Source organism: Salvelinus fontinalis, chromosome 12 (assembly GCF_029448725.1).
Source record: "Salvelinus fontinalis isolate EN_2023a chromosome 12, ASM2944872v1, whole genome shotgun sequence".
Taxonomy (NCBI): domain Eukaryota; kingdom Metazoa; phylum Chordata; class Actinopteri; order Salmoniformes; family Salmonidae; genus Salvelinus; species Salvelinus fontinalis.
In genome coordinates, this window is record NC_074676.1 from 59,529,611 (window position 1) to 59,547,214 (window position 17,604).

General features: G+C 50.7%; 1 protein-coding gene across 1 annotated transcript in view; it reads right to left on the reverse strand.

The window, feature by feature from the left end:
* Positions 1-17,604, reverse strand: part of LOC129867656 (mitochondrial import receptor subunit TOM70-like) — a 63,386-nt gene that overhangs the window by 25,511 nt on the left and 20,271 nt on the right. The window contains exons 6-10 of the mRNA XM_055941233.1: positions 16,932-17,139; positions 15,611-15,745; positions 13,695-13,802; positions 13,235-13,351; positions 11,570-11,667 (exon numbers count right to left, since the gene is read on the reverse strand). Of these exons, the coding sequence (XP_055797208.1) occupies positions 11,570-11,667; positions 13,235-13,351; positions 13,695-13,802; positions 15,611-15,745; positions 16,932-17,139 (666 nt within the window). The remainder of the gene's footprint in view (positions 1-11,569; positions 11,668-13,234; positions 13,352-13,694; positions 13,803-15,610; positions 15,746-16,931; positions 17,140-17,604) is intronic.

Sequence of the window (17,604 nt, forward strand, 5' to 3'; positions counted from 1 at the left end):
TGTAGCGTTGTCTGACTAACTCACCCCTTGTGGACGTATGTTGTAGCGTTGTCCGACTAACTCACCCCTTGTGGACGTATGTTGTAGCGTTGTCCGACTAACTCACCCCTTCTGGACGTATGTTGTAGCGTTGTCTGACTAACTCACCCCTTGTGGACGTATGTTGTCTGACTAACTCACCCCTTGTGGACGTATGTTGTAGCGTTGTCCGACTAACTCACCCCTTGTGGACGTATGTTGTAGCGTTGTCCGGCTAACTCACCCCTTGTGGACGTATGTTGTCTGACTAACTCACCCCTGGTGGACGTATGTTGTAGCGTTGTCTGACTAACTCACCCCTAGTGGACGTATGTTGTAGCGTTGTCCGACTAACTCACCCCTTGTGGACGTATGTTGTAGCGTTGTCCGACTAACTCAACCCTTGTGGACGTATGTTGTAGCGTTGTCTGACTAACTCACCCCTTGTGGAGGTATGTTGTAGCGTTGTCTGACTAACTCACCCCTTGTGGACGTATGTTGTCTGACTAACTCACCCCTTGTGGACGTATGTTGTAGCGTTGTCTGACTAACTCACCCCTTGTGGACGTATGTTGTAGCGTTGTCTGACTAACTCACCCCTAGTGGACGTATGTTGTAGCGTTGTCCGGCTAACTCACCCCTTGTGGACGTATGTTGTAGCGTTGTCTGACTAACTCACCCCTTGTGGACGTATGTTGTAGCGTTGTCCGACTAACTCACCCCTTGTGGACGTATGTTGTAGCGTTGTCCGACTAACTCACCCCTTGTGGACGTATGTTGTAGCGTTGTCTGACTAACTCACCCCTTGTGGACGTATGTTGTCTGACTAACTCACCCCTTGTGGACGTATGTTGTAGCGTTGTCCGACTAACTCACCCCTTGTGGACGTATGTTGTAGCGTTGTCCGGCTAACTCACCCCTTGTGGACGTATGTTGTCTGACTAACTCACCCCTGGTGGACGTATGTTGTAGCGTTGTCTGACTAACTCACCCCTAGTGGACGTATGTTGTAGCGTTGTCCGACTAACTCACCCCTTGTGGACGTATGTTGTAGCGTTGTCTGACTAACTCACCCATTGTGGACGTATGTTGTAGCGTTGTCCGACTAACTCACCCCTTGTGGACGTATGTTGTAGCGTTGTCCGACTAACTCACCCCTAGTGGACGTATGTTGTAGCGTTGTCTGACTAACTCACCCCTCGTGGACGTATGTTGTAGCGTTGTCTGACTAACTCACCCCTCGTGGACGTATGTTGTAGCGTTGTCCGACTAACTCACCCCTTGTGGACGTATGTTGTAGCGTTGTCCGACTAACTCACCCCTTGTGGACGTATGTTGTAGCGTTGTCTGGCTAACTCACCCCTTGTGGATGTATGTTGTAGCGTTGTCTGACTAACTCACCCCTTGTGGACGTATGTTGTAGCGTTGTCTGACTAACTCACCCCTTGTGGACGTATGTTGTAGCGTTGTCTGACTAACTCACCCCTTGTGGACGTATGTTGTAGCGTTGTCCGACTAACTCACCCCTTGTGGACGTATGTTGTAGCGTTGTCTGGCTAACTCACCCCTTGTGGACGTATGTTGTAGCGTTGTCTGACTAACTCACCCCTTGTGGACGTATGTTGTAGCGTTGTCTGACTAACTCACCCCTTGTGGACGTATGTTGTAGCGTTGTCTGACTAACTCACCCCTCGTGGACGTATGTTGTCTGACTAACTCACCCCTTGTGGACGTATGTTGTAGCGTTGTCCGACTAACTCACCCCTCGTGGACGTATGTTGTAGCGTTGTCTGACTAACTCACCCCTCGTGGACGTATGTTGTAGCGTTGTCAGACTAACTCACCCCTTGTGGACGTATGTTGTCCGACTAACTCACCCCTTGTGGACGTATGTTGTAGCGTTGTCTGGCTAACTCACCCCTTGTGGACGTATGTTGTAGCGTTGTCCGACTAACTCACCCCTTGTGGACGTATGTTGTAGCGTTGTCTGACTAACTCACCCCTTGTGGACGTATGTTGTAGCGTTGTCCGACTAACTCACCCCTTGTGGACGTATGTTGTAGCGTTGTCCGACTAACTCACCCCTTGTGGACGTATGTTGTAGCGTTGTCCGACTAACTCACCCCTTGTGGACGTATGTTGTAGCGTTGTCCGACTAACTCACCCCTTGTGGACGTATGTTGTAGCGTTGTCTGACTAACTCACCCCTTGTGGACGTATGTTGTAGCGTTGTCTGACTAACTCACCCCTCGTGGACGTATGTTGTAGCGTTGTCTGGCTAACTCACCCCTTGTGGACGTATGTTGTAGCGTTGTCCGACTAACTCAACCCTTGTGGACGTATGTTGTAGCGTTGTCTGACTAACTCACCCCTTGTGGAGGTATGTTGTAGCGTTGTCTGACTAACTCACCCCTTGTGGACGTATGTTGTAGCGTTGTCCGACTAACTCACCCCTTGTGGACGTATGTTGTAGCGTTGTCCGACTAACTCACCCCTTCTGGACGTATGTTGTAGCGTTGTCTGACTAACTCACCCCTTGTGGACGTATGTTGTCTGACTAACTCACCCCTTGTGGACGTATGTTGTAGCGTTGTCCGACTAACTCACCCCTTGTGGACGTATGTTGTAGCGTTGTCCGGCTAACTCACCCCTTGTGGACGTATGTTGTCTGACTAACTCACCCCTGGTGGACGTATGTTGTAGCGTTGTCTGACTAACTCACCCCTAGTGGACGTATGTTGTAGCGTTGTCCGACTAACTCACCCCTTGTGGACGTATGTTGTAGCGTTGTCTGACTAACTCACCCATTGTGGACGTATGTTGTAGCGTTGTCCGACTAACTCACCCCTTGTGGACGTATGTTGTAGCGTTGTCCGACTAACTCACCCCTAGTGGACGTATGTTGTAGCGTTGTCTGACTAACTCACCCCTCGTGGACGTATGTTGTAGCGTTGTCTGACTAACTCACCCCTCGTGGACGTATGTTGTAGCGTTGTCCGACTAACTCACCCCTTGTGGACGTATGTTGTAGCGTTGTCCGACTAACTCACCCCTTGTGGACGTATGTTGTCCGACTAACTCACCCCTCGTGGACGTATGTTGTAGCGTTGTCCGACTAACTCACCCCTTGTGGACGTATGTTGTAGCGTTGTCCGACTAACTCACCCCTTGTGGACGTATGTTGTAGCGTTGTCCGACTAACTCACCCCTTGTGGACGTATGTTGTAGCGTTGTCCGGCTAACTCACCTCTTGTGGACGTATGTTGTAGCGTTGTCTGACTAACTCACCCCTTGTGGACGTATGTTGTAGCGTTGTCCGACTAACTCACCCCTTGTGGACGTATGTTGTAGCGTTGTCCGACTAACTCACCCCTTGTGGACGTATGTTGTAGCGTTGTCCGACTAACTCACCCCTTGTGGACGTATGTTGTAGCGTTGTCTGACTAACTCACCCCTTGTGGACGTATGTTGTAGCGTTGTCTGGCTAACTCACCCCTTGTGGACGTATGTTGTCTGACTAACTCACCCCTTGTGGACGTATGTTGTAGCGTTGTCCGACTAACTCACCCCTTGTGGACGTATGTTGTAGCGTTGTCTGACTAACTCACCCCTTGTGGACGTATGTTGTCTGACTAACTCACCCCTAGTGGACGTATGTCGTAGCGTTGTCCGACTAACTCACCCCTTGTGGACGTATGTTGTAGCGTTGTCTGGCTAACTCACCCCTTGTGGACGTATGTTGTAGCGTTGTCCGACTAACTCACCCCTTGTGGACGTATGTTGTAGCGTTGTCTGACTAACTCACCCCTTGTGGACGTATGTTGTAGCGTTGTCCGACTAACTCACCCCTCGTGGACGTATGTTGTAGCGTTGTCCGACTAACTCACCCCTAGTGGACGTATGTTGTAGCGTTGTCCGACTAACTCACCCCTAGTGGACGTATGTTGTAGCGTTGTCTGACTAACTCACCCCTCGTGGACGTATGTTGTAGCGTTGTCCGACTAACTCACCCCTCGTGGACGTATGTTGTAGCGTTGTCCGACTAACTCAACCCTTGTGGACGTATGTTGTAGCGTTGCCCGACTAACTCACCCCTTGTGGACGTATGTTGTAGCGTTGTCCGGCTAACTCACCCCTTGTGGACGTATGTTGTAGCGTTATCCGGCTAACTCACCCCTTGTGGACGTATGTTGTAGCGTTGTCCGACTAACTCACCCCTTGTGGACGTATGTTGTAGCGTTGTCCGGCTAACTCACCCCTTGTGGACGTATGTTGTAGCGTTGTCCGACTAACTCACCCCTTGTGGACGTATGTTGTCCGACTAACTCACCCCTTGTGGACGTATGTTGTAGCGTTGTCTGACTAACTCACCCCTTGTGGACGTATGTTGTAGCGTTGTCCGATTAACTCACCCCTTGTGGACGTATGTTGTAGCGTTGTCCGACTAACTCACCCCTTGTGGACGTATGTTGTAGCGTTGTCTGACTAACTCACCCCTTGTGGACGTATGTTGTAGCGTTGTCTGACTAACTCACCCCTTGTGGACGTATGTTGTAGCGTTGTCTGACTAACTCACCCCTTGTGGACGTATGTTGTAGCGTTGTCTGACTAACTCACCCCTTGTGGACGTATGTTGTAGCGTTGTCCGACTAACTCACCCCTTGTGGACGTATGTTGTAGCGTTGTCTGACTAACTCACCCCTTGTGGACGTATGTTGTCTGACTAACTCACCCCTTGTGGACGTATGTTGTCTGACTAACTCACCCCTTGTGGACGTATGTTGTAGCGTTGTCCGACTAACTCAACCCTTGTGGACGTATGTTGTAGCGTTGTCCGACTAACTCACCCCTTGTGGACGTATCTTGTAGCGTTGTCCGACTAACTCACCCCTTGTGGACGTATGTTGTAGCGTTGTCTGACTAACTCAACCCTTGTGGACGTATGTTGTAGCGTTGTCTGGCTAACTCACCCCTTGTGGACGTATGTTGTAGCGTTGTCCGACTAACTCACCCCTTGTGGACGTATGTTGTAGCGTTGTCGAACTAACTCACCCCTTGTGGACGTATGTTGTAGCGTTGTCCGACTAACTCACCCCTTGTGGACGTATGTTGTAGCGTTGTCTGACTAACTCACCCCTTGTGGACGTATGTTGTCCGACTAACTCACCCCTTGTGGACGTATGTTGTAGCGTTGTCCGACTAACTCACCCCTTGTGGACGTATGTTGTCCGACTAACTCACCCCTCGTGGACGTATGTTGTAGCATTGTCCGACTAACTCACCCCTTGTGGACGTATGTTGTAGCGTTGTCCGACTAACTCACCCCTTGTGGACGTATGTTGTAGCGTTGTCCGACTAACTCAACCCTCGTGGACGTATGTTGTAGCGTTGTCCGACTAACTCACCCCTCGTGGACGTATGTTGTAGCGTTGTCTGACTAACTCACCCCTCGTGGACGTATGTTGTAGCGTTGTCAGACTAACTCACCCCTTGTGGACGTATGTTGTAGCGTTGTCCGACTAACTCACCCCTTGTGGACGTATGTTGTAGCGTTGTCCGACTAACTCACCCCTTGTGGACGTATGTTGTAGCGTTGTCCGACTAACTCACCCCTTGTGGACGTATGTTGTAGCGTTGTCAGACTAACTCACCCCTTGTGGACGTATGTTGTAGCGTTGTCCGGCTAACTCACCCCTTGTGGACGTATGTTGTAGCGTTGTCTGACTAACTCACCCCTTGTGGACGTATGTTGTAGCGTTGTCCGACTAACTCACCCCTTGTGGACGTATGTTGTAGCGTTGTCTGGCTAACTCTCCCCTTGTGGACGTATGTTGTAGCGTTGTCTGACTAACTCACCCCTTGTGGACGTATGTTGTAGCGTTGTCTGACTAACTCACCCCTTGTGGACGTATGTTGTAGCGTTGTCTGACTAACTCACCCCTTGTGGACGTATGTTGTAGCGTTGTCTGACTAACTCACCCCTTGTGGACGTATGTTGTAGCGTTGTCTGACTAACTCACCCCTCGTGGACGTATGTTGTCTGACTAACTCACCCCTTGTGGACGTATGTTGTAGCGTTGTCCGACTAACTCACCCCTCGTGGACGTATGTTGTAGCGTTGTCTGACTAACTCACCCCTCGTGGACGTATGTTGTAGCGTTGTCCGGCTAACTCACCCCTTGTGGACGTATGTTGTCTGACTAACTCACCCCTAGTGGACGTATGTTGTAGCGTTGTCCGACTAACTCACCCCTTGTGGACGTATGTTGTAGCGTTGTCCGACTAACTCAACCCTTGTGGACGTATGTTGTAGCGTTGTCAGACTAACTCACCCCTTGTGGACGTATGTTGTAGCGTTGTCCGACTAACTCACCCCTTGTGGACGTATGTTGTAGCGTTGTCTGACTAACTCAACCCTTGTGGACGTATGTTGTAGCGTTGTCTGGCTAACTCACCCCTTGTGGACGTATGTTGTAGCGTTGTCCGACTAACTCACCCCTTGTGGACGTATGTTGTAGCGTTGTCGAACTAACTCACCCCTTGTGGACGTATGTTGTAGCGTTGTCCGACTAACTCACCCCTTGTGGACGTATGTTGTAGCGTTGTCTGACTAACTCACCCCTTGTGGACGTATGTTGTCCGACTAACTCACCCCTTGTGGACGTATGTTGTAGCGTTGTCCGACTAACTCACCCCTTGTGGACGTATGTTGTCCGACTAACTCACCCCTCGTGGACGTATGTTGTAGCATTGTCTGACTAACTCACCCCTCGTGGACGTATGTTGTCTGACTAACTCACCCCTTGTGGACGTATGTTGTAGCGTTGTCCGACTAACTCACCCCTTGTGGACGTATGTTGTAGCGTTGTCCGACTAACTCACCCCTTGTGGACGTATGTTGTAGCGTTGTCCGACTAACTCACCCCTTGTGGACGTATGTTGTAGCGTTGTCTGACTAACTCACCCCTGGTGGACGTATGTTGTAGCGTTGTCCGACTAACTCAACCCTCGTGGACGTATGTTGTAGCGTTGTCCGACTAACTCACCCCTCGTGGACGTATGTTGTAGCGTTGTCTGACTAACTCACCCCTTGTGGACGTATGTTGTAGCGTTGTCAGACTAACTCACCCCTTGTGGACGTATGTTGTAGCGTTGTCCGACTAACTCACCCCTTGTGGACGTATGTTGTAGCGTTGTCCGACTAACTCACCCCTTGTGGACGTATGTTGTAGCGTTGTCCGACTAACTCACCCCTTGTGGACGTATGTTGTAGCGTTGTCAGACTAACTCACCCCTTGTGGACGTATGTTGTAGCGTTGTCCGGCTAACTCACCCCTTGTGGACGTATGTTGTAGCGTTGTCTGACTAACTCACCCCTTGTGGACGTATGTTGTAGCGTTGTCCGACTAACTCACCCCTTGTGGACGTATGTTGTAGCGTTGTCTGGCTAACTCTCCCCTTGTGGACGTATGTTGTAGCGTTGTCTGACTAACTCACCCCTTGTGGACGTATGTTGTAGCGTTGTCTGACTAACTCACCCCTTGTGGACGTATGTTGTAGCGTTGTCTGACTAACTCACCCCTTGTGGACGTATGTTGTAGCGTTGTCTGACTAACTCACCCCTCGTGGACGTATGTTGTCTGACTAACTCACCCCTTGTGGACGTATGTTGTAGCGTTGTCCGACTAACTCACCCCTCGTGGACGTATGTTGTAGCGTTGTCTGACTAACTCACCCCTCGTGGACGTATGTTGTAGCGTTGTCAGACTAACTCACCCCTTGTGGACGTATGTTGTCTGACTAACTCACCCCTAGTGGACGTATGTTGTAGCGTTGTCCGACTAACTCACCCCTTGTGGACGTATGTTGTAGCGTTGTCCGACTAACTCAACCCTTGTGGACGTATGTTGTAGCGTTGTCCGACTAACTCACCCCTTGTGGACGTATGTTGTAGCGTTGTCCGGCTAACTCACCCCTTGTGGACGTATGTTGTAGCGTTGTCTGGCTAACTCACCCCTTGTGGACGTATGTTGTAGCGTTGTCTGACTAACTCACCCCTTGTAGACGTATGTTGTAGCGTTGTCTGACTAACTCACCCCTTGTGGACGTATGTTGTAGCGTTGTCTGACTAACTCACCCCTCGTGGACGTATGTTGTCTGACTAACTCACCCCTTGTGGACGTATGTTGTAGCGTTGTCCGACTAACTCACCCCTCGTGGACGTATGTTGTAGCGTTGTCTGACTAACTCACCCCTCGTGGACGTATGTTGTAGCGTTGTCAGACTAACTCACCCCTTGTGGACGTATGTTGTCTGACTAACTCACCCCTAGTGGACGTATGTTGTAGCGTTGTCCGACTAACTCACCCCTTGTGGACGTATGTTGTAGCGTTGTCCGACTAACTCAACCCTTGTGGACGTATGTTGTAGCGTTGTCCGACTAACTCACCCCTTGTGGACGTATGTTGTAGCGTTGTCCGGCTAACTCACCCCTTGTGGACGTATGTTGTAGCGTTGTCTGGCTAACTCACCCCTTGTGGACGTATGTTGTAGCGTTGTCTGACTAACTCACCCCTTGTAGACGTATGTTGTAGCGTTGTCTGACTAACTCACCCCTTGTGGACGTATGTTGTCAGACTAACTCACCCCTAGTGGACGTATGTTGTAGCGTTGTCTGGCTAACTCACCCCTTGTGGACGTATGTTGTCTGACTAACTCACCCCTTGTGGACGTATGTTGTAGCGTTGTCCGACTAACTCACCCCTCGTGGACGTATGTTGTCTGACTAACTCACCCCTTGTGGACGTATGTTGTAGCGTTGTCCGGCTAACTCACCCCTTGTGGACGTATGTTGTCTGACTAACTTACCCCTGGTGGACGTATGTTGTAGCGTTGTCTGACTAACTCACCCCTAGTGGACGTATGTTGTAGCGTTGTCCGACTAACTCACCCCTTGTGGACGTATGTTGTAGCGTTGTCTGACTAACTCACCCCTTGTGGACGTATGTTGTAGCGTTGTCCGACTAACTAACCCCTTGTGGACGTATGTTGTAGCGTTGTCCGACTAACTCACCCCTAGTGGACGTATGTTGTAGCGTTGTCTGACTAACTCACCCCTCGTGGACGTATGTTGTAGCGTTGTCTGACTAACTCACCCCTCGTGGACGTATGTTGTAGCGTTGTCCGACTAACTCACCCCTCGTGGACGTATGTTGTAGCGTTGTCCGACTAACTCACCCCTTGTGGACGTATGTTGTCCGACTAACTCACCCCTCGTGGACGTATGTTGTAGCGTTGTCCGACTAACTCACCCCTTGTGGACGTATGTTGTAGCGTTGTCCGACTAACTCACCCCTTGTGGACGTATGTTGTAGCGTTGTCCGACTAACTCACCCCTTGTGGACGTATGTTGTAGCGTTGTCAGACTAACTCACCCCTTGTGGACGTATGATGTAGCGTTGTCTGACTAACTCACCCCTTGTGGACGTATGTTGTAGCGTTGTCTGGCTAACTCACCCCTTGTGGACGTATGTTGTAGCGTTGTCTGACTAACTCACCCCTTGTGGACGTATGTTGTAGCGTTGTCTGACTAACTCACCCCTTGTGGACGTATGTTGTAGCGTTGTCTGACTAACTCACCCCTTGTGGACGTATGTTGTAGCGTTGTCCGACTAACTCACCCCTTGTGGACGTATGTTGTAGCGTTGTCCGACTAACTCACCCCTTGTGGACGTATGTTGTAGCGTTGTCTGACTAACTCACCCCTTGTGGACGTATGTTGTAGCGTTGTATGGCTAACTCACCCCTTGTGGACGTATGTTGTCTGACTAACTCACCCCTTGTGGACGTATGTTGTAGCGTTGTCCGACTAACTCACCCCTTGTGGACGTATGTTGTAGCGTTGTCTGACTAACTCACCCCTTGTGGACGTATGTTGTCTGACTAACTCACCCCTAGTGGACGTATGTTGTAGCGTTGTCCGACTAACTCACCCCTTGTGGACGTATGTTGTAGCGTTGTCTGGCTAACTCACCCCTTGTGGACGTATGTTGTAGCGTTGTCCGACTAACTCACCCCTTGTGGACGTATGTTGTAGCGTTGTCTGACTAACTCACCCCTTGTGGACGTATGTTGTAGCGTTGTCCGACTAACTCACCCCTTGTGGACGTATGTTGTAGCGTTGTCCGACTAACTCACCCCTCGTGGACGTATGTTGTAGCGTTGTCCGACTAACTCAACCCTTGTGGACGTATGTTGTAGCGTTGCCCGACTAACTCACCCCTTGTGGACGTATGTTGTAGCGTTGTCCGGCTAACTCACCCCTTGTGGACGTATGTTGTAGCGTTGTCCGGCTAACTCACCCCTTGTGGACGTATGTTGTAGCGTTGTCCGACTAACTCACCCCTTGTGGACGTATGTTGTAGCGTTGTCCGACTAACTCACCCCTTGTGGACGTATGTTGTAGCGTTGTCCGACTAACTCACCCCTTGTGGACGTATGTTGTCCGACTAACTCACCCCTTGTGGACGTATGTTGTAGCGTTGTCAGACTAACTTACCCCTTGTGGACGTATGTTGTAGCGTTGTCTGACTAACTCACCCCTTGTGGACGTATGTTGTAGCGTTGTCCGATTAACTCACCCCTTGTGGACGTATGTTGTAGCGTTGTCCGACTAACTCACCCCTTGTGGACGTATGTTGTAGCGTTGTCTGACTAACTCACCCCTTGTGGACGTATGTTGTAGCGTTGTCTGACTAACTCACCCCTTGTGGACGTATGTTGTAGCGTTGTCTGACTAACTCACCCCTTGTGGACGTATGTTGTAGCATTGTCTGACTAACTCACCCCTTGTGGACGTATGTTGTAGCGTTGTCTGACTAACTCACCCCTTGTGGACGTATGTTGTAGCGTTGTCCGACTAACTCACCCCTTGTGGACGTATGTTGTCTGACTAACTCACCCCTTGTGGACGTATGTTGTCTGACTAACTCACCCCTTGTGGACGTATGTTGTAGCGTTGTCCGACTAACTCAACCCTTGTGGACGTATGTTGTAGCGTTGTCCGACTAACTCACCCCTTGTGGACGTATGTTGTAGCGTTGTCTGACTAACTCACCCCTTGTGGACGTATGTTGTAGCGTTGTCCGACTAACTCACCCCTAGTGGACGTATGTTGTAGCGTTGTCCGACTAACTCACCCCTAGTGGACGTATGTTGTAGCGTTGTCTGGCTAACTCACCCCTTGTGGACGTATGTTGTCTGACTAACTCACCCCTTGTGGACGTATGTTGTAGCGTTGTCCGACTAACTCGCCCCTCGTGGACGTATGTTGTCTGACTAACTCACCCCTTGTGGACGTATGTTGTAGCGTTGTCCGGCTAACTCACCCCTCGTGGACGTATGTTGTAGCGTTGTCCGGCTAACTCACCCCTCGTGGACGTATGTTGTAGCGTTGTCCGGCTAACTCACCCCTTGTGGACGTATGTTGTAGCGTTGTCCGGCTAACTCACCCCTCGTGGACGTATGTTGTAGCGTTGTCTGACTAACTCACCCCTTGTGGACGTATGTTGTAGCGTTGTCCGGCTCCAGGTCAATACACTTGTTGTACATCTGATCTGCCTTGCCAAACTGTTGCTGGTCAGTCAACGCCTGAACAACACAGAGACACAGGAGAAACGGTTCAGGGTGATTCACATACTCAAGTACATTTTTGGACAAATTTGACTTAATAAAACAAATCAAATTGTAAGAAGAGATTTGAAGTTCTGTTAACCTCTCTTGGGTAGGGGGCAGTATTTTCACGTCCGGATGAAAAGCGTACCCAGAGTAAACTGCCTGCTACTCAGGCCCAGAAGCTAAGATATGCATATTATTAGTAGATTTGGATAGAAAACACTCTGACGTTTCTAAAACTGTTTGAATGATGTCTGTGAGTATAACATAACTCATATGGCAGGCAAAAACCTGAGAAAAAATCCAACCAGGAAGTGGGAAATCTGAGGTTTGCAGTTTTTCAGCTCTTTGCTTATCCAAGATAGTGGAAATGGGGTCATATTGCACTTCCTAAGGCTTCCACTAGATGTCAACAGTCTTTAGAACCTTGTTTGAGGCTTCTACTGTGAAGTGGGGGCGAATGAGAGGGGAATGAGTCAGAGGTCTGCCAGTTCACGTGAGAGAGTTAGCTTGCGTTCCATTGCATTTCTACAGACAATGGAATTCTCTGGTTGGAACATTATTGAAGATTTATGTTAAAAACATCCTAAAGATTGATTCTATACATCGTTTGACATGTTTCTATGTTTCGGAACTTTTTAACTTTGTCTGCTCCTAGTGATCGCGCGCCATGAATTTTGAATACTGGGTTAAACGCGCGAACAAAAAGGATGTATTTGGACATAAATGATGGACTTCATCGAACAAAACAAACATTTATTGTGGAACTGGGATTCCTGGGAGTGCATTCTGATGAAGATCATCAAAGGTATGTGAATATTTATAATGCTATTTCTGACTTCTGTTGACATGTATTTTTACTGCTCTAATTACGTTGGTAGCCAGTTTATAACAACAATAAGGGTGTGTGTGATATATAGCCAATATACCACGGCTAAGGGATGTATACAGGCACTCCTCATTGTGTCGTGCAAAAGAACAGCCCTTAGCTGTGGTATATTGGCAATATCTTGGCAATTTACCACACCCCCTCAGAAAGACCGTGTTAATGACAGAGCGTACCCCTACCTGTGCATACAGAGCGTACCCCTACCTGTGCATACAGAGCGTACCCCTACCTGTGCATACAGAGCGTACCCCTACCTGTGCATACAGAGCGTACCCCTACCTGTGCATACAGAGCGTACCCCTACCTGTGCATACAGAGCGTACCCCTACCTGTGCATACAGAGCGTACCCCTACCTGTGCATACAGAGCGTACCCCTACCTGTGCATACAGAGCGTACCCCTACCTGTGCATACAGAGCGTACCCCTACCTGTGCATACAGAGCGTACCCCTACCTGTGCATACAGAGCGTACCCCTACCTGTGCATACAGAGCGTACCCCTACCTGTGCATACAGAGCGTACCCCTACCTGTGCATACAGAGCGTACCCCTACCTGTGCATACAGAGCGTACCCCTACCTGTGCATACAGAGCGTACCCCTACCTGTGCATACAGAGCGTACCCCTACCTGTGCATACAGAGCGTACCCCTACCTGTGCATACAGAGCGTACCCCTCGGCACACTTAGGGAACCTCCTGATGACGTCCTCAAAGCCGTCCATGGCCGTCTGCACCTGGGACTGGCTGTTGCCAGTGTACGCCTGCCTGTACTGGAGACACACAGACTAGCTGGTTAACACTAGCTGGTGAGATCCAGTCTCAGCTGTAGGAAGTGGATTAACAACACATTGGTGAGATCCAGTCTCAGCTGTAGGAAGTGGATTAATAACACATTGGTGAGATCCAGTCTCAGCTGTAGGAAGTGGATAAGTCCATTCACCAGAGCATGTCTGTACTGCAGGCACAGCCAGTAGGATGAACCTTTCAACATGAACACATCTCCAACACATCCCAAACCTACACCTACGCTAGAGGACAGAGAAACTGATAAGATTCATGTTTACAACAGATATCCACTATATTAGTGAGCTCAGTCTCCTGATCCCTACTCACCAGGGCGAAACATTTCTGAGCCTGTGCCAGAGCAGAGTCGGGTCTGAGCAGGATGCACTCATCAAAGTCTCCGACGGCCTCCTCTACCTGGTCCAGAAGGATCTTCAACTGAAGGGGAAACATTTCAGTCTGTTAGGGTAAACCAATGGTAATGATGTGACTTAATGCATCTTACTGTTGACTTGCAAGTTAGCCCCAAAGGGCATCCTATTCACCCCATTCCTTATTTAGAGGCCTATGGACACTGGTCAAAAGTAGTGCACTAAATAGGGAATAGGGCGCTGGTCAAAAGTAGTGCACTAAATAGGGTGCCATTTGGGCAGGGCCATATGGGATAGTGATAGAGACAGCCCTACCTGTCCCCGGTGGTGGGATAGTGATAGAGACAGCCCTACCTGTCCCCGGTGGTGGGATAGTGATAGAGACAGCCCTACCTGTCCCCGGTGGTGGGATAGTGATAGAGACAGCCCTACCTGTCCCCGGTGGTGGGATAGTGATAGAGACAGCCCTACCTGTCCCCGGTGGTGGGATAGTGATAGAGACAGCCCTACCTGTCCCCGGTGGTGGGATAGTGATAGAGACAGCCCTACCTGTCCCCGGTGGTGGGATAGTGATAGAGACAGCCCTACCTGTCCCCGGTGGTGGGATAGTGATAGAGACAGCCCTACCTGTCCCCGGTGGTGGGATAGTGATAGAGACAGCCCTACCTGTCCCCGGGGGTGGGATAGTGATAGAGACAGCCCTACCTGTCCCCGGGGGTGGGATAGTGATAGAGACAGCCCTACCTGTCCCCGGTGGTGGGATAGTGATAGAGACAGCCCTACCTGTCCCCGGTGGTGGGATAGTGATAGAGACAGCCCTACCTGTCCCCGGTGGTGGGATAGTGATAGAGACAGCCCTACCTGTCCCCGGTGGTGGGATAGTGATAGAGACAGCCCTACCTGTCCCCGGTGGTGGGATAGTGATAGAGACAGCCCTACCTGTCCCCGGTGGTGGGATAGTGATAGAGACAGCCCTACCTGTCCCCGGTGGTGGGATAGTGATAGAGACAGCCCTACCTGTCCCCGGTGGTGGGATAGTGATAGAGACAGCCCTACCTGTCCCCGGTGGTGGGATAGTGATAGAGACAGCCCTACCTGTCCCCGGTGGTGGGATAGTGATAGAGACAGCCCTACCTGTCCCCGGTGGTGGGATAGTGATAGAGACAGCCCTACCTGTCCCCGGTGGTGGGATAGTGATAGAGACAGCCCTACCTGTCCCCGGTGGTGGGATAGTGATAGAGACAGCCCTACCTGTCCCCGGTGGTGGGATAGTGATAGAGACAGCCCTACCTGTCCCCGGTGGTGGGATAGTGATAGAGACAGCCCTACCTGTCCCCGGGGGTGGGATAGTGATAGAGACAGCCCTACCTGTCCCCGGGGGTGGGATAGTGATAGAGACAGCCCTACCTGTCCCCGGTGGTGGGATAGTGATAGAGACAGCCCTACCTGTCCCCGGTGGTGGGATAGTGATAGAGACAGCCCTACCTGTCCCCGGTGGTGGGATAGTGATAGAGACAGCCCTACCTGTCCCCGGTGGTGGGATAGTGATAGAGACAGCCCTACCTGTCCCCGGTGGTGGGATAGTGATAGAGACAGCCCTACCTGTCCCCGGTGGTGGGATAGTGATAGAGACAGCCCTACCTGTCCCCGGTGGTGGGATAGTGATAGAGACAGCCCTACCTGTCCCCGGTGGTGGGATAGTGATAGAGACAGCCCTACCTGTCCCCGGTGGTGGGATAGTGATAGAGACAGCCCTACCTGTCCCCGGTGGTGGGATAGTGATAGAGACAGCCCTACCTGTCCCCGGTGGTGGGATAGTGATAGAGACAGCCCTACCTGTCCCCGGTGGTGGGATAGTGATAGAGACAGCCCTACCTGTCCCCGGTGGTGGTAGACGTCTGCGTTGCGCGTGTCGATCTCAGCGGCCATGTTGAAGTCCTGTGTTGACATCATAGGCTGCTGCTGCTGCATGTACATACTGCCACGCTTGATCAGAGCATTGGCCCTGAGCTGCAGTACCCAGACAGAGACAGGACAAAGACAGGGATCAGTCAGAGCATTGGCCCTCAGCTGGCAGGACTAAGAGAAAGAAGAGCTGCTTGCTATATTAACTATACAGCCACCTGGTCTGGGCTGCACCATGTGGGTAATATATCCAATTAGAATTTATTACCAACTATTGCTAGTTGACTTGCAATATACATCAAAACATTTGGGTGAAATGGAATCCTAGTAATAGAATGACTATATTAAGAAGCAAAGTTGAAAGTAGCCTCATTCTTTTTTGGAACAATGTGTTGACAGCCATACCATCATGCAAACTAATAGCGACAAACCGAGAGGAGGAGGAGGTGAGCTGCTAATAGCGACAAACCGAGAAGAGAAGGAGGAGGTGAGCTGCTAATAGCGACAAACCAAGAGGAGAAGGAGGAGGTGAGCTGCTAATAGCGACAAACCAAGAGGAGAAGGAGGAGGTGAGCTGCTAATAGCGACAAACCAAGAGGAGGAGGAGGTGAGCTGCTAATAGCGACAAACCAAGAGGAGGAGGAGGTGAGCTGCTAATAGCGACAAACCAAGAGGAGAAGGAGGAGGTGAGCTGCTAATAGCGACAAACCAAGAGGAGAAGGAGGAGGTGAGCTGCTAATAGCGACAAACCAAGAGGAGGAGGAGGTGAGCTGCTAATAGCGACAAACCAAGAGGAGGAGGAGGTGAGCTGCTAATAGCGACAAACCAAGAGGAGGAGGAGGAGGTGAGCTGCTAATAGCGACAAACCAAGAGGAGGAGGAGGAGGTGAGCTGCTAATAGCGACAAACCGAGAAGAGAAGGAGGAGGTGAGCTGCTAATAGCGACAAACCGAGAGGAGGAGGAGCTGAGCTGCTAATAGCGACTAACCGAGAGGAGGAGCTGAGCTGCTAACAGACAAACCGAGAGGAGAAGGAGGAGCTGAGCTGCTAACAGACAAACCGAGAGGAGGAGCTGAGCTGCTAATAGCGACTAACCGAGAGGAGAAGCTGAGCTGCTAACAGACAAACCGAGAGGAGGAGCTGAGCTGCTAATAACAACTAACGGGGAGGAGCTGAGCTGCTAATAGCGACTAACCGAGAGGGGGAGCTGCTAATAGCGACTAACGGGGAGGAGCTGAGCTACTGGACACCAGCCCCCCCCCCCCACACCGACCCCAGCTCATCTCCACTACCTTGACGTTGGCGTCCTCCATGTTAATGACCCGGTCCAGGTCGGGCTGGGCGCCGGTGGTGTTGCCAATCAGGAGGTAGAAGGTTGCCCGTAGCAACAGGGCCTCAGCAGTGTACCGGCCCCCAGACTCCACCTCCTTCGTGCACTCACTGATGATCTTATCATAGTTCTCCTCCTCCATGTACTGCTTGGCCTTCAGGTAACCAGAACTATGGACAGGACAAAGGTTAGAGGTTAAGGGCAGGGTTAATGTACTGCTTGGCCTTCAGATAACCAGAACTATGGACAGGACAAAGGTTAGAGGTTAAGGGCAGGGTTAATGTACTGCTTGACCTTCAGGTAACCAGAACTATGGACAGGACAGAGGTCAGAGGTTAAGGACAGGGTTAATGTACTGCTTGGCCTTCAGATAACCAGAACTATGGACAGGTCAGAGGTTAGAGGTTAAGGACAGGGTTAATGTACTGCTTGGCCTTCAGGTAACCAGAACTATGGACAGGACAGAGGTCAGAGGTTAAGGACAGGGTTAATGTACTGCTTGGCCTTCAGATAACCAGAACTATGGACAGGACAGAGGTTATAGGTTAAGGACAGGGTTAATGTACTGCTTGGCCTTCAGGTAACCAGAACTATGGACAGGACAGAGGTCAGAGGTTAAGGACAGGGTTAATGTA